This window comes from Pseudorca crassidens, chromosome 17 (genome assembly GCF_039906515.1).
Source record: "Pseudorca crassidens isolate mPseCra1 chromosome 17, mPseCra1.hap1, whole genome shotgun sequence".
NCBI classification, from domain to species: Eukaryota; Metazoa; Chordata; class Mammalia; order Artiodactyla; family Delphinidae; genus Pseudorca; species Pseudorca crassidens.
Window position 1 is genome coordinate 22376540 of NC_090312.1, and position 26828 is coordinate 22403367.

At 37.9% G+C, this 26828-nt stretch overlaps 1 protein-coding gene across 2 annotated transcripts in view; it reads left to right on the forward strand.

Annotated features, from left to right (window-relative positions):
• EIF3H (eukaryotic translation initiation factor 3 subunit H) overlaps nucleotides 1–26000 on the forward strand; it is an 87225-nt gene extending 61225 nt beyond the window's left edge. Inside the window, exons 3-8 of one of the 2 annotated variants that reach the window (XM_067711437.1) lie at nucleotides 11073–11240; nucleotides 12760–12859; nucleotides 14078–14227; nucleotides 21781–21898; nucleotides 23907–24039; nucleotides 25777–26000. In XM_067711437.1, the coding sequence (XP_067567538.1) occupies nucleotides 11073–11240; nucleotides 12760–12859; nucleotides 14078–14227; nucleotides 21781–21898; nucleotides 23907–24039; nucleotides 25777–25874 (767 nt within the window). In that variant the 3' untranslated portion in view covers nucleotides 25875–26000. Of the gene's footprint in view, nucleotides 1–11072; nucleotides 11241–12759; nucleotides 12860–14077; nucleotides 14228–21777; nucleotides 21899–23906; nucleotides 24040–25776 lie in introns of both variants that reach the window. The other variant, XM_067711436.1, reaches the window with a different exon arrangement.
• Nucleotides 26001–26828: the final 828 nt, after the last annotated feature.

The window sequence follows — 26828 nt, forward strand, 5'->3', positions numbered from 1 at the left end:
CTTCTCAAATGGAGAAAGGTTACCTCTCTGTTGGGATCACCACTCCTTGCCTTTAGAACAGTCTTATCTTACTAGCTCCGGTCATATCACCCGGTCGGTCAAGGAGTGTATTTTCTCTTGGGAATTACTAATCTAAATCACAGAGTTGTTTAGATGAAGCCTCCATCCAGCTTCCCACATGATGGACTTCCTGGTCTTGGTAGGACAAGGGTAAAAGTGACAGTCTGTTGGGTGTCCTGCTGGGGTTTCCTTGGGACCTTTGGCCTGTCATTTTTACTCTCCCTGAATGGTGTGTCTTTGGTGATCTCAGTGCTGTCTGTGCTACTGTTTGGCTGCCCCTGAACTGAATTGATTACTGCTTCACATCTTGCCTCCTTCCCACCTTCCCCCTACATGTGCACAGAGGAGTGGAAGTTCCCTGAGAGCCAAGACCACATTTGGCTTGTTCTCTATTGCATCGCAGTGCTTGTTACTCTTTTTTGGATCTTAGCCCTTTTGAGAATTGAGTGAAAGCTTCACACCGTCTCTCCACAAAGTGCATATTTGTATGGTTTTGGGAAAAGGAGATTGTAACAGGAAAAGTAACATGGCCTCATTAAAAACAAGCCACAAGGATCAAGCCTCAGATTTATTGTGGTGGCTGTGTGGGTTTCTGCTTGTTCTTTTTCTCAGCATAGACCTCTTTATTCCTTACCCCATAAAAATAAGTTTGCATGAAGCTGAGTGTGTAGGGGAAGAGATGGGGGTAAGAAAGGGTTGGATGGAGAGAGTGGTTACAAGTCCTTTTGTTTCTATGATATAAATAATCCATAGGAAATTATTTGCTTTTCCTAGCCTTTTCTTTTCTTTAACTCCTGTCACTTTCCATTCTTGCCAGCTTTCCCTTTGCGTTGCAGTTAAGGATACTCTTAAAAGACTCGTGTCCTTCAAGCTTTCTTCTTATAGCATCTTTAATACTGATTTTCTAATCCAAATTGTCCTGATGTTTGAAGGTAAAGGGCACTATCTTTGGACAGTTGAGGCTGCAGGAGTGGATCACCCTACTAAGTGATAGGTGGCACATTAGAAAGCTGTTTGCTATATTGAACTGAGTTTAGCTCCGTCACTTGGGTGGGCAGTATTTCCAGTAACCTTTACTCAGTCAGTGCCTTGTGTAAGGTGGCACTGCTGCTCACTCTTCCTTCCCATTTCCACCCGTATTCTCAGTACGGTTTCTAAAGTCACCTGTTGGGGAGGGGGCAGGGAGCTTATTTCCTTTATTTGGAGAGTTACAAATGCAATCAGGAGATAGAAACTTATATAGCACAATGCAACTATATTGTTATATACCCAGTAATAATAGAACACCCAAGATTACCTTTTCTCGAAATCTAATTTCTGTAGCTTGTCTCTTTCTTTATTGACTCTGTTCTTTATTGTACTGAAAATAATTAGCTTATAGTTCTAGTGTCTAAGAAGTATATTTTCCTTTTGTAATCCTTTTTCACGGTAGACTGTTTTTTGATCATGTTCATATTTGTACATAAACTTTCCTTTGACTCAGATAAACACCATAACCTCTAGATTATAAATAGCATTTCTGAATGATAGGTGATGGTGAAAGCCCACTGAGCTCTTCTTGAGGTTATTTAGTGCACCAAGCTCTTGTTGCTAAGGCTTTCCTTTATCCTCTTTACTACTTCATGAAGTCGATACTGTTTTTATTCCCATCTTACAATGGCAGACACCTAGGCTGAGACAGTTTGTCATAGGTCACACAACTAATACGTGTTAAAGATGGTGTCTTAGTCAGCTTGGGCTGCTGTAACAAAATACCATAGACTGGATGGTTTAAACAATTGGATGGTTTAAACAACAGGAATTTATTTTTCAGTTTTGGAGACTGGAAGTTCAACATCAAGGTGCCAGCAGGGTTGATGTCTAGTGAAGGCTGTCTCCTTGGGTTGTGGCTACCTTCTCACTGTGTCTTCACACAGCCTGATTACTCAGTACTGCCTATGGATGGAGAGAGGAAGCAAGCTCTGAGGTGTCTCTACTTATAAAGGCACATACTCCATTGTGAGGGCCCTACTCTCATGACCTCGACTAAAACTAATTACTTCCCAAAGACCCTATCCCCAGATATCATCACATTGGGGGTCAAGCTTTAACCTAAGAATTTGGGGTGGGTCACAGTTCAGTCCGTAGCAGATGGTATTCAGACCAGGTTGGCTACTTCAGATTCTTCTGTATAGTCTGGTACCATATTCTGTTCTCTGCTCCCACAGTTTAGGAGCTCTGGTATCCAGATTATTTGGTGACCATGTTAAATGTAATAAGTTGGCCAGCAAAAGAAAATGCTGTTGATACTTGTGTACGTACTCCTATAATACTGTATGTATTGCACACTTCTTTTGCCGAAAACCATGGAAAATAAGGGTAAGAATAAATAAGAAAACAAAAATCATCTATGATCCCACTCCCTGGAGAACTGTTGCCATTACCATTTTAGCATATTCCTTTCTAGTTTTTCTCTTTTGGAGGAGGGAGCAACCTAGGTTACTCACATATTCTGCTTTTTTTCCTCCTCTTGGCATCTCACGAGCATTTTCCCAGTTCAAATTTTTAGAAACATTCTAAATGATTTTTGCCTTGGAGAAAACAGATTTGAGAGCTACTAAGAAAGTAGAGGACTATATGAGCTGAGTGTGGGAAAAGGTGGACAAGATTGATGACTCAGGGCCTCTCACTGAGGGAGAAAACAGAGTTAGTAGGCATGGAGGGTGGGATTGATAAAGTCAGTGTATACTTTTACCGAGTGCATTACCTATGGAACTCCCGCCGAAAAATGCTCGTTAAGCAAACAGCCATCTGGACTGGAGGTAAGTTTTAAAAATTACCATCATTATATGGTTGGAAGTTGAAACCACCATATTCTAGGTGGGGAAGTTAAGGTTCAGAGAGATAGATGTGTTAATTGACCACCAGCTCCTATTGAAGAGGGGGTACCTTTAAAGCTCATGTCACTATAACTTTTATCAGGCTCCCAGCACAGGTGATACTCAGTAAACGGTTTCAGAATGGACAGTATTGCTTGTATGCTGCAAACAGTTCTTCCAAAAAGTGATCATTTGTTCTCTATTTTGAGTATTTAGTGCTCACTACTGATGCATCCCATTCTATGTTTTGAACAGCCTGAATCTGATAGGTAGTTTCTTACGGGATGGAACTATTAATTCATTTTGGTAGCCCTTTCTTCTTTTATTCCCCTGCTGCTGCTGCTTCTGCTGCTTGTAACTTGTACAAACTGTTTTCTGTTTTAAGACTCATGAGCCATTCTCTCCTTGTTTTCCTTTAAAAACCTAGATTTATAAAAAAGGTAAATAAGTTGTGATTGTTCTATTAGAGAAATGCTTTTGTTCTCAAAAAACTGTACAATAGTTTTCCTTTGAGACCCCACATGAAAATTTCATTTTAGGCTTAAGAACTAGATAAAAGCCTTACCTACTTTGGGATCTTATGTTTTTCTCCCTTTTGGATAATATAAATTACCATGTTTCCCTTTTTGATTTGATTGCCAGAGCCCAGAACTAAATTTGTGTGTTTTAACCAAAATATCTATGGCTTGCTTCACTTTGTTCAGATCTCTGCCTCACCTTCAGTTTCCACCTTCTTTAATCTAATTTATACTTTCCCTAGATGTGATTTTACTGGTTATGCTTTTTAATGCAAGCTACTTCATGTCCTTTGTGAACATGGTAAGATGGAGATGGATTGATTTATCGATCTATAATTTCCTAATAATTGTGACCATCCTCTAGTACATTAACAACAATTAGGTTTCTGAAATATTTCTTATAGTACCTAACTTTGTGCCAGCATTAAACAAGTACTTGATATATAGCTGTAAATATGACAGGGGCGTTACCTGTCCTCATGAAAGAGCATGAAATGTATATTTTTCTAAACCCAAAGATTCTCATTTGGTCTTCTAACATACTGTGCTCCTAATTGTAGCAAGTGGTAGCAGTAGTCAGTAGGTTATTCTTTAAGTGAGAATTCTTCATGGTGATAGGTAAGGAAAGGGGGTCTATAACCCCTTGCTCCCATCAAAGTGAATTTACTTTGTTTGTGTAAATGGATCTCAAATGACATACAATTAACTTAGTTGCTGTTCTCTGTCATTCACTTACGTGCATCTGTTTTCATGACCAAGGACATAAATGTATATGTATATTTTAAAAATTCTCGTAACCTCAAAGAAATAGGATTTCTTGGCTGTGTTTCATGATCTGATTAAGAAGATACAATATGAATTTGTTGCAGGATATACACAGTATTTTCTGTGAAGAATCCAGTTTATTTCATAGGAGACTTCTTGGGATACATTAAAACCTCTAAAAAACCCTGATTTCCAATAATTTTCAAAGCTCTTACTAGTTTTAAAAGATACAGTAGCACACACATCCTCTTCTCTTATTCCCAGCTTAGCATACAGAAGAAATTACTTGTCAGAATTCATAAACACTTTAAAGAAGAAATTAAACCACCCAGGACAAATGAACACTTTAAAAAATATTTCCGGTAAGATTAAGAAAGGCAGTATTTTTTGTTATTTCTTTTTAAATAGAACAGGTTAATATCTAGGTAGAGTAGAATTTCTATTGGACTGTATATTTCTCTATATTGTGAGAAATTGAACTCTTACCATAGTTCTTAAACAGTCCCAGCGTGGCCTTAATAACAGGTGTATTAATTGGGGGATCAAAAAAAGGATGAATACGTAATGCAGACTGAGTGAAGAGAATATGAAAGTTTTAAGAAATATGTACTCTATAGTTCTCTCTACCCGAAGTAGACTCTTATTTAATTCTTTTTTCAAATGCACATTCTGTTTGCTTAAATCTACATCTGCTCCTAGCTTTGAGCATTGCCTGAAACGTATGTGTGGCTTGGCAGAAAATATGATATGAAGAGGAAAGCACAGAATAGTTTGTCTTATTAAATAATGTGGCAGAGCCTTCACAGTTGATAGCCTGTCCGCGCTCACCGTGTCTCATGGTGCTGCTGGGAAGGAGGGTTGTGATAAGTTTCTTAAAAGCCCTCCTTAGGTTAGCCCTAATGCTAGAACAGATATATTTTGATGTATTCCAGTTTCCTGTCATGTTTGTTGTTATCATTAATTTGTTTCAGAATTGTGGGGTTTTGTTTGTTTGTTTGCTTTTAAAGCCCTTTGCATCTCTTGGTTGAGCTTAGTTTGTTTCTTTGTTTCAAAGAGCATGTACAAGTACATCTGGTCTCTCTTTGTTCCTTTTCTTGATCTGTTTGTGCAGGTCATCTTTGATCTGGTCCAGTGCTTAGTTTCAAATAGTAACATAGAATGCAGTGTTTTAGGAGTTTGATTACATGTTTGTGATAGTTTCAACTTTGACATTTAAAAATCTTTGAAGGTGGTTTTATCACTTAAAATCTTACTGGTAGTGCTAAATTACTAGTTAATTTAGTGATCAAACATGCACAAGCTGTGGTTTCTGAAAACCTAGAAATTGTGTATTTCTGCTCTATCTCTGTTATGCTTTATTGATTCAGAAATAATTCACTCTACACTTTACTAATAAAGAAGAGATGAGATTCTGTAAACGGATGGTTGCCTGGGCTTTGGAGTCAGAAAGTCTAAAGTCCAATTGAGTCCTGCCACTTTACAAGCTGTGGTAAACAGCTTTTCTAAAAGGATTTCGGTGATTAGCTCATTAGAGTTATTGTGAGGAATAAAGTCAGATAACATATGCAGACCACATAGCAGGCAGTGTGACATATAAGTGCTCACTAAGTGCTGGTTTCTTTCCTGGTGCTTAGTCTTGTCCTTTTCCTCCAGACTATATCTATGTATATTTTTAATAAGATTTTATTATAATATATTTTTAAATGATTTGGATTTGTTTGATACAATATCAAAGTAGTCAAATAAGACAATAGATCCATTGAATTGTTTTTAATTTTTAAAATTTAAATTAGTTTATTACTTGGTCCTTTAATTGTTCCCCAATAAGACATCTCTAACAGCCCCCCCCCCCCCCCCCCCCACCGCGTGCGCGCGTGCGCGTGCAATCTGCCAGACAGATAGTTTTAAAGTATGCTTCAGCTTCAGTTTTCTACTTTCAGCTCATCCCAGCCTGGCCAACTGTGGTAATTCTTTGTTCCTGTTTTTTGGCAATAAATTGCATTTCATGAGGACTCACTTAAAATAATAAAATAAAGATGGTTTTTAAAATGAAGGTGAGGAATTGGAGGTGAAAAGAATGCTGATTAATTATTGTGCTGAACTGAAAAGCTTCGAATTCAGTGTCCTTCCCGGTGATCTTAAGGAGAACTCATATCTCAAACTCTTGTTCGATTGTTTGCCAGCGTGTGAGTCCAGATACAGCATTTAAATATAAGGCAGCATAGTATTTTCAGTGTTTTCATATTTGGAGATAAAACGGGAGAAAGCCCAACAAATGTGGTAGATTTTTGAAAGCAATAGTTATTGGGCAGCCTGCCTCAGTTAAGACTGTTTAGCTCTAGGCAGTTTAAAATTGACTGTTTCGCAAAGGAGGGTATCTGGAAAAAGTGAATGTGCATACACTGGTGCCAGATTGCGGGCAGTTCCTCAGTGTTGTAAACCAGGCTCTCCTTTGCTTGGGAGCGGCTTAAGCAATGAAGGTAATTGTAGAGGTTGAAGAGATTTATAAAACTTCACCTCATTTTTATAATCCTTCCAAATTTTGTAGCACCACCTCAATTGCATCTAAGTGTAGCTTTTGTATTAGTAATTTGAGTTGGCTTGGTAGTAACTACCAATTTGTCTTTGAAATTCATTTGCTGTTCACTGTTTCTCCTCAGTCAGTCGGCAGGGGGTTTGCTTTTTAAACTAACAACGTTTAAAATGTTCTTTCCTAAACTTCTCACTACACAATTCTGAGCCTTTCTATTGAATATTATCATATTTTAAAGTAATCCCCCTCTCCCCAAAAGTTTTCCCTTGCTCTTCATCTTTGGAAAGTTCTCCAGAAATATTTAGCCATTAACTCAGAAGTTAATATCGTTGGTTGAAATTGCCACTTGGGCTTCTGTTAAATACGAGAACTTTAGAACAAAAATGAAAGTGTCTCTAACCCTGAGCCAACTCGTCAGAGTTGCCAGTAAATGCTTGTCTCTTATTTCATTGATCTGCATTAACTCAACTATAGGGAGGTGTGGCACTTTAATATCAAGGAACTTTGGTTTTCTTTTCCTTCTCCTTTCTCTTTTGTTTCTGTTGCTGTAATTCTCTTCCTTCTGAGAGATAGGAGTGAACCTTATCTGTCTAGCCACATCTTTTCTACCCTTCTTTTACAACTCCAGCGGCGGGTGGTGGCAGGGAGAGGGTACGTGAGGATGGCTGGGAATGAGAAGGAAATAGCACCAGCCCCTACTCCCCAGAGCCTGCGGGCTGGGACACACGTCCGTCCTCACAGTCCTTTCCAGTTAGCATGAGCCCTTCCCCTTTCTGTTTACCCGGTGTCCTAGCTAAACTGGGTCTCTTGTTTGTGTCTCACCTGCCCACCCCCAGTATCCCTCCCCTCCACCTCCAGCATAACTCCTGAGAGGGACTAGACTAGCAGAGCCACTAAAGCAGTGGTATTTGCCTGGGAGATTAGAATCTGGAATGATCGTTCCTTATTTCCTGTGTAAAGTTTACTGGCATGTCACTGTATCACGACTTTTTTTTCCGTGTCAGAGGGTAAATGGGTGTCAGCCGGTGTGGCAGCTCAGTTCAGTTGATTGATGGGCGTGTTGGGAGCACAGTTTTGAGACAGTTTAGTGGGACAGCCTGCTGTGCATTTCTTATCCCCACGTAGGTTTACCGGGAAGCTTTTTAGGGTTTTATTTTGTACTTTTTGAGAACTTGGGTTGGAGGAGGAGGAAAAACTGTGAAAGGAGACAAGGGTCACATGTCTGTGTTAACATTAGAACAAGGACATAGACCTAAAACACTGCAGAGGTAAAAATTCACATGGCTGTTTCTGAGTTGTCTCTTGATTGCATATAATAGAACAAATATGACTTCCTTAAAAAAATTTTTTTTAATTAAATTGAAGTAACCTCTTTAAACTGTGCATTTAATGGAGCCTCATATGTATAGTTCCAGCGAGGACTGGGCCTCAGTGCACCCCAGCTTCACTTTGGAGCTCTAGCACCCTTACCCTCACCTTTTCAAGGATCACTTGTAGTCTTTTTAGTTAGATCCTTTCTTTCTCTGATACCTCCAAGAGGACATGCATTTAAAAAAAAAAAAAAGTTGTGTTTTTTAATTTAAAAAATTGGGGTGGTAGGTCTAAACCTAGATGAAGAATGACCTGAAATTTCACATATTTTTTTGTGTGTGTAATAGTGAAATTCCAGTTCATTGTAGATTTTCAAAAGCAATTTTATTAACTCACCTGTCATTGGTCTTAACCCTTAGATTTGTATTTTCATCCTATGAAAACTCTTATGACCTTAAAAATAAATTTTTATTAAAGCCTCGTAAAATCTTGTATGTCATGATTTTCTAAGCTGTAGAAGAGGAAAATAGAAGTGCTCCCCCCACCTCCAGCCTCACCCGTAATATAGAGGTTTATTTCTTCATCCCTCAATCCCCAGAAATAAATACATTGGCATTTATTACAATGGTATCTCCGAGGGCGACAGGCTTCATTCATAGGCTTATAGTCTTTAGTCTCTTCTCTAGCTGAGAGAAACACTTCATTTTCCTCCTTATCGTTACCAAGGGGCTGTAAGATAGGTAAGACTCTGGATGAAGAAGGAATCTGGAGGTTTGCTACTGATTGTAAAGTTTTCTACTTCATGCATCCTGAAAATGCTATTATAAAATCTGTTGTATTCAGGCTGTTTGACAGTAAGATTACAGAATATTTTTCATAGGAAAGCACTTTTATTTTAATTATTAATGCATGCTACCTGCTTTAGTTTATAGAAGAATCATTACTTGTAATTAGCATATCCAGTGAACAGTGTGGAATCGTAGCATTTTGACTGGGATGAGCTCTCAGATCTTTTTGGAGATGGGAAAACTGAGCATCAGAGAAGGACAGCGAGATGCCCCACGGCAGAAATCTCAGAGCCGACATGAGAACCTAGATCACTAGACTCCGGGTCTTTTCTTCTTTTCTACTACTGCCAGTTGGTAGAATCTGCCTTCTGCTTATATTATAGCTAAATTGTACATTGACAGATGTTTTAGAAGTACCAGTTTTAAAAAACTCATCCTATAAAATCGTGTTTGTACTGTCAGTTGCTTGGTAATTGCTCCCCATCTCCTCTTTCCTATCCCTTTAAAATAAATAATTAAATTTAGTTCTGGCTCCTGTTTTACTGGTGATATTTGAATTTTTCATTCATAAGTTACATTTGATTAAATTTTACTAGCCAAATCAGTGATTTTACTTTAAAAGAGTTATGAAATTTTAAAGCAGAAAGAAACAATAGCAATGGTTCTATCCCAGTTTTATGTGGTTGATAGGAATCTGTTAAACTGGCTAGGAAGGGGGATATCTTATATGCTAGAAGCGAAAAAATTAAGATAAAGGGTAATTGATTCAAGATTACCATGTTAATTTTATACTGCTTCTTCTTTTTTTTTTTTTTTTTTTTGCGATACACGGGCCTCTCACTGCTGTGGCCTCTCCCATCGCGGAGCACAGGCTCCGGACGCACAGGCCCAGCGACCATGGCCCACGGGCCCAGCCGCTCCGCAGCACGTGGGATCTTCCCGGACCAGGGCACGAACCCGCGTCCCCTGCATCGGCAGGCGGACTCCCAACCACTGCGCCACCAGGGAAGCCCTATACTGCTTCTTCTTGAAGCCTTCATATTGTATATGAAAAGAAAACTTCAAAAAACACATAATTCTTGAGTAGTTGATGAGTTGGCTGCCATCTTTTATCATAAGAAATATAACCTTCCTTGGAATAAGCAGATTTATACTTTCTTTACCTAGTAACAAATGTTGGAAAGACCGTGTCCATCTGGGGAAGGTTCTTCTATACTTTATGATTCTGAATTTTGTTTGCTTTGTAAAACTGTAGTGCTATAACCAAGGAAATGACAGACATTTAACTTTACTTTTGCTAAAACCTGATTAAGAGTTTTGAAAATGAAATGGTTAGATTTTGAGTTAAGCAAATATGTTTACTCAACACAGTCATGCATTTTTATTGTAATAGAAATAGCTTGAATATTATGTTAACTATAAAATTTTCTCCTGTTTTACATATTTGCTACTCATTATTGGACTATATTGCTTTTCAGAATACATTATTATAGTGTCTGCACCCATTTTTCTAGTAATACAGCTTTGAGTTAATAATATACGTTATAGTCATTAATTTGACATGTAAAAGTCATCCAACTGTTTCATTCTGTACATGGTGATTAAAATATAACTATTCTAATGAAAAAAAATACTGTTGATTACTTAACACAAAGGAACACACAGACAAGAAAAAAGAATTCTTTTCTAAATTTAGCACATGCAGCAGGGGGCACCAGTTGAAGGCAAAAATGAATTCTTCTATTTTTAATCAGCTACAGCTTGTGTCCTGTTCATACTTAAATAATGTGGTAGTTAATTGTTTTCCTGTTGGTTTTCTTGATGGTTTTAACTTCTCAGTTCTAAAAGCTGTGTTGAAGACGTTGATAACTACTCTCAACTTATTAATTCAAACATAACTTCTTACAACCATCCAATTTAGTAATTACACAAATTTTTTCCTTAAAAGTGGAGACACATTTAATAAATAATTACTTGTTTGGAATAAGGCATTATTATTAGATTTTTAATACTGTTTCTACAAAATGTGTTTTTGTTAATGAGAAAAGGAATGCCCTAATGATTTGAAAGCTTAATTTGTTTTCTTTATATGTGAAGCAAATGAATTTAAAATCTGGAAACCTGTTCCCTTTAGCTAATAAACAGTTGTGTAGAAGTTTGTTTCCAAAAAGGCTTGTTTTTAATATGGGTAATGTCATTAAATAGTTTTTCTTTTGTCCCCCTTGTCCCCATCGTCTAGTCCAATATCAGATGGAAATGATGCGGAGCCTTCGCCATGTAAACATCGACCATCTCCACGTGGGCTGGTACCAGTCCACATACTACGGCTCGTTCGTCACCCGGGCGCTTCTGGATTCTCAGTTCAGTTACCAGCATGCCATTGAAGAATCTGTCGTTCTCATTTACGGTTAGTAGGAGTTTCCTTTATTATTCTTTTCTTCCCTTAATATTATTACTACTACTATTTTTGCTTTCTGTCTTTTCGCCTCTAAGAGCAGCCTGGCAGGCCTTCTCAAGTAAATACCAACCCTGTTTCTGCAGCAGCCTCAGCAGCAGCTAAGTCTAGACAGGGTTTCCTTCTTTCTGTTTATTTTTCTTGCTATCAGAGCCCTGATGTGTACATTTTGGAATGCTGGAGTAGCTGCTTCATTTTTATTCCTCCATCTCCCCTCCCTCATTTGAAGGGGCTGGTGGAACTAGACCAGATGTCTAACAAACCCCGATTGCTAGAGTGTCTGGCTCTGTACGTGACTGACCAATCATAACACAGTGTGCCAAGTTTTTTTATACCTCTGACAGCAGCGTACAAAACCTGGACTGTTTCTTAGCACAAAGATTTTTTTCTTTTCGGCCTATTTAATGGTGTTTCCTCAAGCTCTCCAGACCAGATGTTCTGTGCTGTATCAGAACTGTAGGCAATTTAACAGCTTTATAGCCTTCCCCCTCCCCAAACACTCACAGTTTGCCATATCTGGCAGACTTGCATATAGTTTCCAGCTGAGAAGTAAATGTAACGTCCTGAGTATCTGTCAGAAAAAATACTAATGAATACGATCAATCTTATGAGCTGCCCCCAAATTGTTTCAGTATGTTAACAATTGGATTACAGTAAAGAACAAGTTGTTAAAGTGTACTTATACTGGCTGGAAACATTGCATCATCAGACCTTGATGAATTTTCCACTTGTTTCAATCTATTTTGGTTTTCATTTTATCACCTATTGCTAAAAGTTTCACTGTGTTAAGTTTCAGGCAACATGAATGTTAACACAGGTTTTAGGCGAATATGGGCATGCCGGATCCGTTATGCAGCAAGTGCTAAGCTCGCTTACTCACGGAGTGTTTAAGCGTTAGCTTTGATAAAATTAGTTTCTCTAAAACTAAAGAGACACTGTGATTGCACTTTGACTTTAGTGGTTTTGTTTTTAGAATCTGCTTTAACTAAAAAATTTGAACAGTGATTGTTAGGACAGATAAATTTTGGAAGGGCTGTTTATTTAAATTAGTGGACTAAGAACTACACAATGTGTCCAGTGAATTTTCATGTTTAATATTCATTAGTACTTTCCTTCTAATTATACAAGATGTATGTAAGATGTATAGAACATATGCTATATTTAATTTTTGTCAAGATTGCTGGTTCTAGCTGAGGAATAGATTTGAAAATAACTGTATTTTGTATCTTCTGTTTATACTTTCGGGAGGAAGTTATTCTGCCTATTATAAGTAGGATGATAGGTTCCTGCATTTTCACTTACTGTTTGCTATGCTGGTTTGAATCTGCTTCAAATTGTGTTCTGATTATTTATTTTGATCTTCATTTTGCAAAGACTATGATAATTAACAGAATGTGCCCAGAACCAGTGTCATTTGGGCACTGGTAGTGACAGAATTCTTAGTAATTTCTTTTTCTTTTCCTTATTTGAGATCCCATAAAAACTGCCCAAGGGTCTCTCTCACTAAAGGCATACAGACTGACTCCTAAACTGATGGAAGTTTGTAAAGAGAAGGATTTTTCTCCCGAAGCGTAAGTGTTTGGGGGCCTATAAGGCATATGTTAAGGATCGGGTGTTTTTCTTTTAAGATATTAGTTTGCCACATGTATTGAATCCTCGGTGGTGGTGTGGTAATGCTTTTGCCATGTGGACGGTAGAAGTTTCTGCATGGCTGAGTGCCACTTGATTTCTCCCTTTCCATGTTTAAACTGTTCTTTATGGAATGTCTCATCCGTTGTTCTCAGCATGAGTGAATTCAGTTAGAGTGGGGATTAATTAGCTACTGGATTTGAAGAAATGTATGATTAAATAAAGGGAGGTGGGATGAGTGAGTGTTCAGTGGCTGTCAGATTGTAAGTTCTGTATCAGAACAGTCGTGAGCTGTTTGTCTTATTGTCTGACCTGTTTCATTGGGGGTGTGTGGAAAGATATAAATATTTTTGGGGGTTCAGTAAGGAATGTGGATTTTTTTGGATATTTTATGGGTGACAGGTATGCAAAGAATTAATTGAAAAAGCTGTTTTGTGATCCTACATAATGGCATTGGAATATTTACATTAAAATTTTAAAAATTCAGAATTCTTTCATTTTCTGTTAATTATAGGAATTTTTATTTCTTATTAAAGTTAGTGCTTTTGACTTCATGTAGGACAGACGATTCATTACTAGTTTACCATTTGGCTCCTAAAGAAATTAAGATGCGAAGCATTTAAAAAGAAAAGCTAACTCTTGAACAGTTCCTGGGCATGGTAGTTATAACTAAACTCTGAGGAGTTGCGTTCTCGCCGTGTTCTCAGCCACCGCGTGTGGAGTAACGTGTGAGTGCCCTGCTACTTGTTAATCTCTTGAGTTCAGTTGGCTTTTAAAGTGAACTTCCCAAAAACTAGAGTATTTCTCTTTTCTAGCTATTTTAAATATTTTAGATATAGATTATATAGCATGATTTCCTATGGCATTTACATTTTAGTATCTGAAATTTTGAAGATAACCTGATTGTGAAGAAACAATAGTTTCTTTTGCTAAGAGTCTTATTTTCTAGTCTTATAGCCCCAACTCGGATCATTTTCAGAGTTGTTCAAATCACTCGACTTAGGCTTGACTCTGTAAAACTCTAGTTTCTCTCCCTTTTTAAAAGTGCTAATGAGACAAAAATCCTGAAGAGGGCCTGTAATTAGGGAAAATGTATGAAATAATCAGTTTAACACTTACTTCTGACCATCAGACTAATGTATTTTTAACATGCTTCACAGATTGAAAAAGGGAAATATCACCTTTGAGCACATGTTTGAAGAAGTGCCGATTGTAATTAAAAATTCACATCTGATCAACGTCCTAATGTGGGAGCTTGAGAAGAAGTCAGCTGTAGCAGATAAACATGAATTGCTCAGTCTTGCTAGCAGGTAAGCAGCCCTGTCTAATGAAAAGTCCCTTTTTTATCACTTTCTGCAAAAGAGTCTTTTACTTAGACTTTAACCTGTGAAACAAGAAGAAAATTACTTAAGCACATTTTGAGGTTCTTAAGACATAGTAGCAACATGTAGTACTTGTCCAGCTCTACTAAAATCCAAGGAAAAACACCGTGGTTATTGATAAAGTGAGGTGGTGTTTGAATACTAATAGCTCCTGTTATCATAGGAACGCTCTGCTGCCTTCTCTGTGTCATTTTTGCTTTGAGATGGTCCATGCCCACAGGGGAGGGGTTTTGTGATTTGGCTCAGCTTTATTTATTGTACAGTATCCGTAGAGGCCGTGGTATTAGGTCTGGATATTTAATAATGCTTGGGAGAAAACCAAAATGCTTCTTTGTTTTACTGTGGCATTTGCCCTTGTTCAGATGTAGACTCTATAAGCAGTAAGCTTTCCATTTGAATTTTCAACCAAAATTAGAATTTTCTGAACCTCACACTGGCTTTTGCTTCTTAGACAGTGGTGACATCATTTGCTTCATTGTGACTGCTTTGGCTGTCTAGTTGCTAAGATATTATTTATTATATTGATAAAATGCTGACTGAGGTGTTCTAAAACAGATTATTTCCTTTATGAAATTAATGTTTCATTTCCCCTCATTGATTGCTTTTAACAGAAATATGAACAGAGTCATGTATATAGCTCCTCTTAAATTCCCTTTAAGCCTGATGTTAGTGATTGTTTTGTGGCAGGAGAAGGCTAATAGCAAGTAGGTAATCTATCAGTATGCATTTGCTGAATGGCTTAGAAAAACAAGGTGTGTTTTCATAAAGCAACCAGTTTGGAACAGAAGCTCAGTTATTTATCAGGTTTCTAGTTATCCCAGATAGAAGCTAGTACAAAAGAATATGCAGGCTTTGTACTTCTTCAGTATAAGACAAGTAGGGGTAAACCCAGAAGGACCAGTATACCCAATGTTCTTCTCCATGCACTGGGATGGGTGGCACTGTGGTTGAAGTGCCACCTTCATTGCATGAATTCATCACAGAGGCCACTAGAAAGTCTTAACAGGGGAAGGAGATGGAAGCTGGATGGTAAACGGAGGGCTCAGTAATACAGCCAGGTTGCAAGGGTCATTTGGCACTAAAGAGTGTACTGTTTGACTGCAAATGTATGTTCATAATAGTCCTTTAATTTGTCTCTTTTAGAAGGTCATATTTTTCTTCATTGCTTTCACAAACACACTCGGCACACCTGTATTTAAAGCATTGAGCTAAGAACCTTTTTCAGCATGCAATTTGATGTATTAAGTATATAGTTATATAATAATTTTAAATTTACTATGTGAAAGCTTTTGCTTACATATTATTTACGTCTTCACCTTTCTCCGAGCTTCCTTTATTGAGGATACAAAACAAATACAGCCCTTCTCTGCTTTCCCATTACCAATGAGCTGGTCTGTAATGTCTGTTTGTCCAAAGCGGCATTTAGAATAGCCAAGAAAATGTTCTCAGTTCGCCATAGCAACTAAGATCTGGACAAATATTTTATTATAGTTTTTAATCTTCTGTATTTTATATGAAATAGGAAGAGAATATGTTTGCTTTCCATGTGAAGTTATTTAAAAGGGTAAATTGGTGTTCCTATTGGGAGAAGAGAAAAAAAAAGAAGCAACCTTGAAGCAGTGCTTATACGAATGGACTGTTACTTTGGCCCAAATTGATAGTACTAATTTAAACGACTGTAATGTAACCTTTGTACCTCTCAAATTTTAATTTCTAACATTAGTAGCATGATGATTGCTAATCATCATTTGCCATAAAACTTTTTCTAAGAAACCGCATCAGAATCATTCTGAAGTAGCTCCTTAAACATTTTGCTTGGTCTTGCTTATCACAACCCATATGCGTGTTCCAGTTCTTTCATTTACCTGATAACTTTGCTTTATGCTATGAATAAAACATATTGCATTCCCTTCATTTAAAAAATTCTAATTCTTAATTTTAATATTATTAGACGGAAGTTCTGGTAATGGTTATTTCATAACAGCCTTTATTAATTTTTAAAAATCAAGCCTTTGGCTTTTCACACATGAAAAAACAATTCTGTTCTTATTTCCTCTTTAAAAAAGTAAACTAAGGGTGGGCATCATACATGAAGGATAATAAGGACAAATTGATACTGTAGCCAGAGCAGACTTATCACTGCACCTCTCCATTCACATCTGTTTAAGTTATCTGTTTTCAGTTCTTTCTTTCCTTGGAAATAAAAGAAAAGACTATATTATTGAAACTGCCAACAATAACTCCGTTTCACGATTCTAGTTGAACTGGTACTGAAAAGATCCCCATAAAATTGCTCTTGGTAGTGGACCTGATTTCCTATGAGTGTTACCTGTGAAATAGTTCTGTATTATTGTTAATTCCTTTTGCCCTTCAAGACCTGTACTGTGCAGATTTTCACGTATTTCTTATTGGTTAGATTTCTGAAGAGCACTATAGTAACAGAAGTGTTATGAAATGTTTAAAGTCCACATACCTGTGCTTGTGCTCTTTCACTATAATTACATATACCTACAACACGTAATGTTAGTACTTCGCGTTAAAGACACTTTTTAGTAGAGAGGGAAGTTCTCTTCTAGTAGCACCTTTTTCATTGCTAAAATCAGTGTAGTCAGTCTCCAAGATGTAAGGTCTGGAAAAAATAATAGATCTTTCTCTGCAATGGCAGTTAACTCTTCTTAATGGCTTTCTCCAGTGTCATTGCTCTCTCCTCGATCACCCAGTCAAGGATTGGTGGTGATCTTTCCCTTCTGTGAATTTCTTTTGCGCTTCAGAACATAAGTGACTTATTTAACAAGTAATCATGTAGTTAATTACAGTATTTCTTGTATTTAATATAGTTCTTTGGGCCTCAGTTCTTTAACTGGTGAAAATGAGGGATCAGTGTCTCCCCTGAGGCCTCATCCAGCTCTGTCTTTTTCTGCACCCTCTCTCCTTGGGTATCTCCAGTTCCTCTCTGTACTGGTTCTTTTCTGTTACATTTATTGACTGGATTTTCCCATTAATTTTTTTTTTTTTTAATGCTCGACAGTTGAGAAAAATTGAAAGGATAATAAGTAATACAGTGAACACCCATAAACATTGACCTGTATTCACCAGGTGTATGTGTTGCTACATTTGCACCTGTTCTCTTTCTCTCTCTAGACATAAATGGGTACTTTCTTTCCTGAACCATTTGAAAGTAAATTGCAGATGTGGCACTTAACCCCTAAATACTTGAACATGCATCTCCTAAGAGTAAGTAAGGACATTTAAACTTGTTTAAAGTCACCATCATCTTAAACAACAAAGTTACAGAAAAAACACCTTTTGACCTCGTGCCATTAATATCCATCTCCTTTAACCTTTTACTTCATTTTCTCCCCCCCCCTTTTTTTTACAGTCAAACTCTTAATAGGATTTTCTATATGTCGCTGTCTGTATTTACTCATTTTCCACTTATCCTAAACACTTAGTATTCCATCTATTCTGTGTTGTTAGAGTTCTCGCTGAAGTTGCAAAAGGTAACTTTATCACGATATTGTTGGATGTTATAGAGTGTTGAAAATTTAATATGTTGATAAACCTTCTTCCTGAAATACTTTCTTTGTAGTTTAGGATACTACCACTGGGTTACTTCTGGGTTACTTCTCATTCTCCACAGTCAGCCTTCTTCTGCTCATCCCTAAATATCGGTGTTCCTTGGGGTCTGTCTTCCTGTGTGTGATTCCTGGGGTGATTTCATCTTATTCCTTGTCTTTTGCTACCTTAGGTCAGGGCCTCATTATTTCTTTTCCTGATCACTTTCACAGTCTCCTAACTTCCTGCTTCTAACCTTTTCCTCTTTCATTGCAGTGATCTTGCTAAATGCAAATTGTATGATCATATTACTCCTTTGCTTAAAATATTTGGCTGAGTCCCCATTGTCCTTGGAGTAGCATCCAAACTTATAGCCCAACTTCCAAGAGTCTTTGCCCCGTGAGGTCGTTTGCCTCTTCAGTTTCATTGCTCTCTTTTTTCCCAGTCTTGCCCTTCTCCCGTGCTTCTTCTGATGGACTGTTACTTGCAGTTCTTCAGATGTATCGTGCTTTTCATGCCAGTGTCTCTGACCATGCTAACTACACACGGTATCTGCAGTGTCCCTCTGCATCTTCCTTGTCTCCAACTCCCATCTTCAGCTCCTTCAAAAACTCAAAATTCAGCTGTCACATAATCTGGAAAGTCTCATCTGATCCCACCAAACTGTCTTTTATGCTTCTGTTCTATTATAGAATCTACTACCACTGTGTTGCATTTCTTTTTGTGTTCCTTGCTTCTCACTAGAGTGCTTTGAGTGCAACATTGTCTTATATAGTATCTTATAACAGAGTGACTGAATATAGTATCTTACAACAGAGTGACTCGAAAAGTAAGTATGTACTCAGTAATGTGTGTGAAAGAATGCATGTGAGAGGGCACAGTATAGTTAAATTTCAGCCCTTCAGTTACTTGGAAAGCATTGTAACTAAATAATCAGTGGATCTGGACATTTGATTAGCTATTGGGGAAAAAAAATCATTTTAATTCCTGATCTTGCACCATCAGCTCAAATTATGGATGAATTAAAATCAGATTATTAAGAAATTGGAAAAGAACAGAAAAGTGAATACTTAATCTGATGTCCAAAGAAGAAATATTTAAAAGTGAAAAATGATTCACAAAATTACAATGGAATAAGATAAATATGAAATAAAATTTAATTTGAAAAAAGCACTTGATTCTTCAGTTAAGTCATTAGACCAAGTTGCTGGATCGAGGTAATATAGATAGTGCCAGACTGGGATTAAAAGATAAATTTACACACACACACACACACACACACACACACACACACACACACACACACACACACACACACACACACACACACACACACACACACACACACACACACACACACACACCAGATCTATCTATGCTCTTTCTATTATTTAAGATAAAGAGCCAAAGCTTTCTAATTATTTTCTTTAGGTTACAGATGGAATCCATGTTTTAACTGGATTTACTTTTAGTCATTCCCAATATTCCCAGTCTATTTCTTCCTCAGCCTTTTCTTTCTCTGTAAGTGCTGTAACCAACCGTTTAGCTGCTCAAGCCAGGAAACTGGGAGTCTCCCTTGATTCCTCTCTCAGTTCTGCCCACTTTTCTCCATGTTCACTGCCACTGGGCTGTTCCAGGCCGCCACTACTTCTCTCTGCAATGCCACAGTAGATTCTGTGTGTGTGTGTGTGTGTGTGTGTGTGTGTGTGTGTGCGCGCGCGCGCGCGTGCAGTTTTAAAATAAAATTCATGTAAAATAAAATCTAACATTTTAACCATTTTTAAAGAATACAGTTCAGTGGTTTTTAATACATTTGCAGTATTGTGCAATCATTACCACTAATTTTGAAACATTTTCATCACCCCAAGCAGAAACCCCATGCCTCTAAGTAGTCACTTTGCCTCCCCTCATCCCCTTGCAGCCAGTAGTTACTTTCTGTCTCTGTGGATTTGCCTCTTCTGGACGTTTCCTATCAATGGAACCATGCTGTAAGTGGCCTTTTGTGTCTGGCTTCTTCCACTTAGTATAATGCCTTTAAGTTTCATTCATATATCAGTACTTTGCTCTTTTTATAACTCAGTAGTATTTCATTGTATGTACAAATCACAGTTTGTTTATCCATTCATCCTTTTCGTTTTTTTCCCCCAGTTTCTGTCTGTTTTGAATAACGCAGCTATTAACATACATGTACAAGTTTTTGTGTAAGCAAAAAGTTTTCAGTTCTCTTGAGTATATACCTAGGAGTAGAATTGCTGGGTTATATGGTAACCCTATGTTTAACTTTTTGAGGAACCACCAAACTGTTCTCCACTGTGGCCGCATCATTTTACATTCTCCCCACAACGTATGAGTATTCTAATTTCTCCACATTCTTGCCAGCACTCCACAGTGGACTCTTAACTGTCTCCTAGTTGCTACCCTCCAGTGTATTCTCTGCATAGCAGCCAGGCTAAATCATTTTAAAATTTCAGGCAAAACATGTCACCAGGGATTCATGTCAGAGTCGCGGGTTCTCATTCACACTAAGTGACCGTGTGGTTGGGGTGTTGTGCGAGGCAGCTAATGGCTCCTGGTGTGTGCTTGTCTGGCCTCCGTAGCCTGTCTCTGTGCTCCTCCCATGCCAGGCCTCCTCTTTTTACCTGTCTAGTTCTTACCCACCTCAGGCCTTCAGCACTTGGGCTTTCTTTCACCTAGAATACTTTTTGCATGGCTGATTCCTTCTAATCTTGTGCTTCCAGCCTGTCACCTTTTTTTTTTTTTTTTTTTTTTTGCGGTACGCGGGCCTCTCACTGTTGTGGCCTCTCCCGTTGCGGAGCACAGGCTCCGGACGCGCAGGCTCAGCGGCCATGGCTCACGGGCCCAGCCGCTCCGCGACATGTGGGATCTTTCCGGACTGGAACACGAACCCGCGTCCCCTGCATCGGCAGGCGGACTCAACCACTGCGCCACCAGGGAAGCGCCAGCCTGTCACCTTTTAAAAGAGATATTCTGACCACACTATCTAAGTGTCTTATCTCCCCTCTTCCCTCCTCCCCCTCCCCATCAATTGTAAGCTCAGTGAAGACCGAGACCAGGAATGTCTCATTCACTAGTGTCTCCTTATTTGCTATCACTGAGGCTGGAACATAATAGGTGTTTAGTAGATACCTGTGTGGAATGAATGAATGAGTACTATTTGTCAGCTAGTGATTTTTAGAGTACATATACGTGTACTGGGCCTTAACATGGTAGGAGATAGTTGTGGGCAGAAATCAGTGAATATGGTGGGTGTTGTACTAACCATTAGCATCTCTTTGTAAGAAGATTTTGGTAAGTAAGCTGCAGTAGAAATTTATGGAGAGGAAAAGAAAGATGAATGACTGTACTTCAGATTTTAGGAAGGGCAGAGGGGAAGGAGCCCTCTTGCTTCATTTGACCTTGCAGAATAAATGCTATTGTTACTCTTTCAGAACCTGCTAGGTAGAGAAATCATGTGCCAGACGTCTCAGTCCGGTTGCCGGTTCTTCCTTTCTGTGGCTACTGATTTGAATGCTCTGGAGCACAATTGGGGAGAGCAGAGGCGGGGCTCAGGAAACAGGTTCAGGAGTACTGAGCCTAGGTTAAACTTGATTGTTCAGAAAGTACCCATTTTAGATACCCTGCTAGATATGTTTAACTCTTTCTACTCTGACATGTGTATGCTCTGACACTAAGAAATTGAGCTATTTCAGATACCCTTGTAGTTAATAGTTGTGGGTTCGGTATGGAAAGTTTAATAACAAGCCGACTCTCATTCTCTCCTCTGCCTTTGCTTTCCTGTATGTGTGTGCTTTCATTTTTTTTAGCAAATGGCAGATCAGTTTAATATCTCAAAACTACTTAGAGCAGTGACAGAGCTATAACTTTAAAGTATGACACGTCAGTATACTTACTTTATATTTCAGCAGTCATTTGGGGAAGACCCTCCAGTTGCTGATGGACAGAGTGGATGAAATGAGCCAAGATATAGTTAAATATAACACATACATGAGGAACACGAGTAAACAGCAGCAGCAGAAACATCAGGTTGGTATTATGGGAAAATTCAGCAAACATAGAATTTCTTTCGAAGTATGGTGCTTCAAGAGTCATCTTCAAAACGATCTTAATTATCTTTGATAAAGCATTGACTCTTAGCTAGTAACTCTATCATGTTTTAAAAGATTATTCTTTATATATATATTCTTAATATATTATTTACAAGTTGTACTTAAAAATACCTATCTTGAAGAGAGCTGGTAGATTAAGCTCAGATTGTAATGCCAAGGTTATGCAAAAAAGAGATACATTTATTGAGAAAATCAGAGGCAGAGAGATTCTAGAGGGTCACAGCTCATTTCTTTACTAACTATAATTGGTTTGCTAGTGGCTCATTGCAGTACAGTTAGCGGTCTTCAGTTCATTTAAAAAACTGAGCAATTGTGATTAAGAGCAAGCAATTTTGATAGGAAATAATAGATCAACTGTTGTGAAATAGATAGTATAATACAGATTTATCTGGAATTACCTGGATATTCTCATATGCACATCCACACTGCTCTGGCCATTTAATCTTAATCTTTATTAGTGTTGCCTGAAGACCACATGATTTTCACAGTTCCTGGAATACTGTTTTGGACTATATTGCTCTGAAATGTTCTTAGCATTTGATTCATAGATAGGTTGATTCCAGAATGTACATATATGTGAGTGTTTGATTACTCTGTTCATTAAAATGTACTTTAAATTAGATGTTGGTAACTGTAGGATTTTAAGCACAACTAAGTGGTTCTGCGAATATCATATTTAAAAAATTAATTTAATACCAATGTTCATATATTTAGTGAAATTTAAAATACTGTGTTTCTACACACATAGAATTTTTAAAACACATATAAATCTATAAAGTATCATTTTTTTAACTGAAAAGATGGTGGTGAAGATGGTGATGGTGAAAGTCTCTTATAAACTGGGGAGAATAAAACCAGCTTGATCCCATTCCCTTGCTGGTTCTTCCTGTAGGTAAAAGACCCAACTGGAGGATCAAATTGAAAATCTGTCACCAATGAAACAGTTGATTCTGGAAACCAATCTTAGGAGATATTTTTTAGAATTCTAGTATGATATAAATTTTTGCATTTGACATTTATTCCTACTTAGCACCATTCATAACCCTTTTTAGATTTGTCTCACTTCTACTCTCATACCCCATAATGAGTAGAAATTTTTGCAAAGCAAGTTACTTCCCTTATCTAAGGACTTAAAATTTTTACTAGCCTACCCTGGTTTCCCATTATCTGACCTTTTAAGGCTGTGTGTGGGATATTATTTCCTCTGCTGTTGTAAGCAATCCACAGCTATTAGCGTCTTGATTGTAGTTGGAACTATAAGTTTATAGTTGATATATACCTTTATATATAACCCCACTTTGTCTGCATTGAGTCTTAAGAATCCAGAGTTTGAAAGTTTTTGAAGCATTATCTGTGCTAATATTCTTTCTTCGGTGTAGAGCTAAAGCACAGATGATTATCTGTTGTTAGGAAATGATAGTATTTACTGTTATAATAATAACAGGAATGGTGACGTTATAATAGTAACATCATCAGTATTATTGTTACTTTGGTCAATAAGGATAAAGCTGAAAAAATTCCCCAATATGATATTTCATTACTTAGTTCTTCAAGTTAAGATGAATCATACTTGCAGTGCTGTTTACCCCGTTGTCATAATTGGTCAAGTTACTCCCTTTCGCTCATGAATCTTGAGCTTCTTTGCCTGTAAGCCCCATGTTTCTCACATAACCAGTTTTGTTTTTCTAAATCATTAGTTATATAATCTTAGAGCTCAGAGTGACACTAGAGTTTACAACAAGGAAGTTTTCTTTGACTGTTAACCATATTTAGCCTCTTAGAAGCAAGAGTTATGAAGGGTTACATTTATAAAACCGAGATTGGAGTTCAAAGCAGTGGAGTTTTGCTGATCACATAAGTGAGGGAGGTCTTTTTTCTCCCCAGGTAGAGAAAAATAACCCAATCATTTCCTCTCTGAATTTTAGTATCAGCAGCGTCGCCAGCAGGAGAATATGCAGCGCCAGAGTCGAGGAGAACCCCCGCTCCCTGAGGAGGATCTGTCCAAACTCTTCAAACCACATCAGCCCCCTGCCAGGATGGATTCTCTGCTCATTGCAGGTATTGTTAGCCAGTGCAGAGCATGGCTGGTTTTCTTTATTCTTTAGGAAGCAGGAGACAGGGAGAGATTCACAGGGTAAGACATCTAAAAGTTAGTGTATTTAAAATGGTTAAATGATGGACTTGAATCTAGCACCTGTAATTTCTGAAATTTAAGAATTTGTCAGTCTTTGTTATTTCTGAGGTCCTTTCAGTGCTTCACTCTGTGTTTATCTAAACAAACACTTTTGAGATGGGATTATATAAACTTTCTAAAATGGGAAGGTTTTGTGTGAGTCATCTTTCATGGAAACCAAGAAAAAGTGTTTATCATCTCATAATGCAAAAGACCATTGAGTTCAAACCCCTTACTTTTGATGTTCTAGCCTAGCCTTGAGCCCAGTCTGTAAGTGGGTGTTTGAATTGAACTGAAGTTTTTGACTCAAAGAAGTATTTCCCTTTCTTTGACTTGTATTGTAGCAACATGAATGTAACTCTCCATGGACTTTCTCTGGGGATAAACATTTAACACTGCCTTAAGGTAGTAGAGCCATTGTGTCCTGTGCCAGGACTTGATTTTGAATATATAACATTCATGCCCTTATTTAGCTATAATCACCTTATTTCTGTATGAATGTTGTTGAATACTGTTTGATTCAGTCAGCCAGTTGTCTGAGAGATTTGTTAGAGTGAAAATCCAACTCAGAGAAAAGAGGGTCTTCTGCAATTTCTCAATTCTGTTGATATATTTTTAGTGTGGGGGAAATTCCAAATTCCTTAAAGCTTTCTGGTACCTGTATAAATGAGATTCGGGAAACTGAGACACCTTACTTACTTAAGGGCCACTTCAAGCAGAATTGTATTTCTTATACTTTCAAGAAATGTGTAACTGTTGCATCAGATTAGATCATTAGTTTTAAGACTAATGCAGTGGTGGAGCCCTTTCCTCACATGGGCTCCTTGCTCATGCTCTGTCTGGGCTCTGGGGGTGCAGGAGCAGGCTGTTAATATTTCCGGAGCACGGACTGAAAACTACTGTAGTTAACATCTGGGTCAGGTGGGTCTGGTTAGTTTACAGTTCTGTGATTTGGTGTCTCCTTTCTAGCTGGCTAAGAAGAGCTACTGCTGTTTTCTCACTTGTCTTAGTTACAGTGTTGGTCTGGTCTGCACAGTCAGTACATTTTGATTGACAACTAATATGTGCTTGACTGCTGATAATCTTTTTAAAAGTTGTCGTTTTTCTTCATTATCCATGTAACCAAGAGTGGAAGATAGCTTATTTAAAAAAAAAATTTATATTCTTTATTAATCCCTTACGAACGAATAGAATTCTTAACTCTTTTTTAAAAAAATTTTATTGAAGTATAGTTGCCCTACAATATTATATGTTCCAGGTTTACAATTTAGTGAATCACAGTTTTTTAAGGTTATACTCCATTTAAATTTATTACAAAATATTGGCTATATTCCCTGTGTTGTACAATATAGCCTTGTAGCTTATTTTATACCTAATAGTTCGTACGTCTTATTATTCCCTACCCCTATATTGCCCCTCCCCCCTTCCCTCTCCCCACTGGTAACCACTAGTTTGTTCGCTAAATCTGTGTCTGCTTCGTTTTTGTTTTTGATTCAAAACATAACAAAATAAAATTCTGATGATTCTGTGTTATGCTGATTTTCTTGTTTGACTAGTATTCTGGGTCATTTTACAGTTTGTGGAACATTATGACTCTCTTTCTCACTTTCCCAAATGCACAGGCCAGATTAACACTTACTGCCAGAACATCAAGGAGTTCACTGCTCAAAACTTAGGCAAACTCTTCATGGCCCAGGCTCTTCAAGAATACAACAGCTAAGAAAAGGAAGTTTCCAGAAAAGGAGTTAACGTGGACTCTTGAGATCACATTGGGGCAATTCTCGGAAGAAACATGCTTGCATATTGAAAAGTCTTTCTAGCAAATAATAAAATAATAATAAAATAATCTCGACTGCTTGCTCATTTGGTTTTAGACATATTATATTTATCTTCTTATTTTTATTTAGCTTATACCTGTGTATTTCCAAAGATAAAGCAGGCTTGACCAGAAGCATCACCAGGCTCAGACCTACAGGCTCCATCACCTTTGTTATACCTCTGTGGTGCCACATTTCAGCCACCAAGTCCAGTGCTGCTTGTCCCGATGCCCGAGCCAGAGGCCCTGGTACCTACTGTGCATGTAGTACTTCTTCGCTCCCAGGTGAGCGCCCCTGAAGCCCCAGGCTTTGTGTGCTTGCCCCGGCACCCCTGGTCCCCAGGCCTAGAATCGCTTGGCGTGCTTCCCGTGGGTCCGCCTTTTCATTTCTTCAGGTGATGGTTGCCCAGGCCCCATGCTCATAGGCCATTCATCGGGCACAAGAATTAAAAAAAAAAAAAATCATTTCACCAAAGGACCATGTTTTTGTATGAAAATGAAATTGATTCTGTGTGTGTGTGTGTTTTCTTTTTAATTGAGGGCTTCATGTTTATTTTTTTTATACTGTGAAATATAATTATGCTAATAACAAGTTCTATGAGTGGGGAAAGAAGAATTGGGAGACAAGTGCTACACTGGAGGGAAAAGACTATTTTAATAATTTTGTATTTGAAAGAAAAAAAAAAAATCCTGCCATTTGTATAATCCCCAAGTCAGTGAGATTGACCAGCCGGCGGAGGTGTGCCTGTGAGACTCTTACGGATGGTTTTCCCTTTGAAGACACGGCTCCTGGGAAGATGATCGAAGGAATGGGTGGTGGGTAAGAAGAGTTGAGAAATCCTTTTTTTTTGCAGTAAC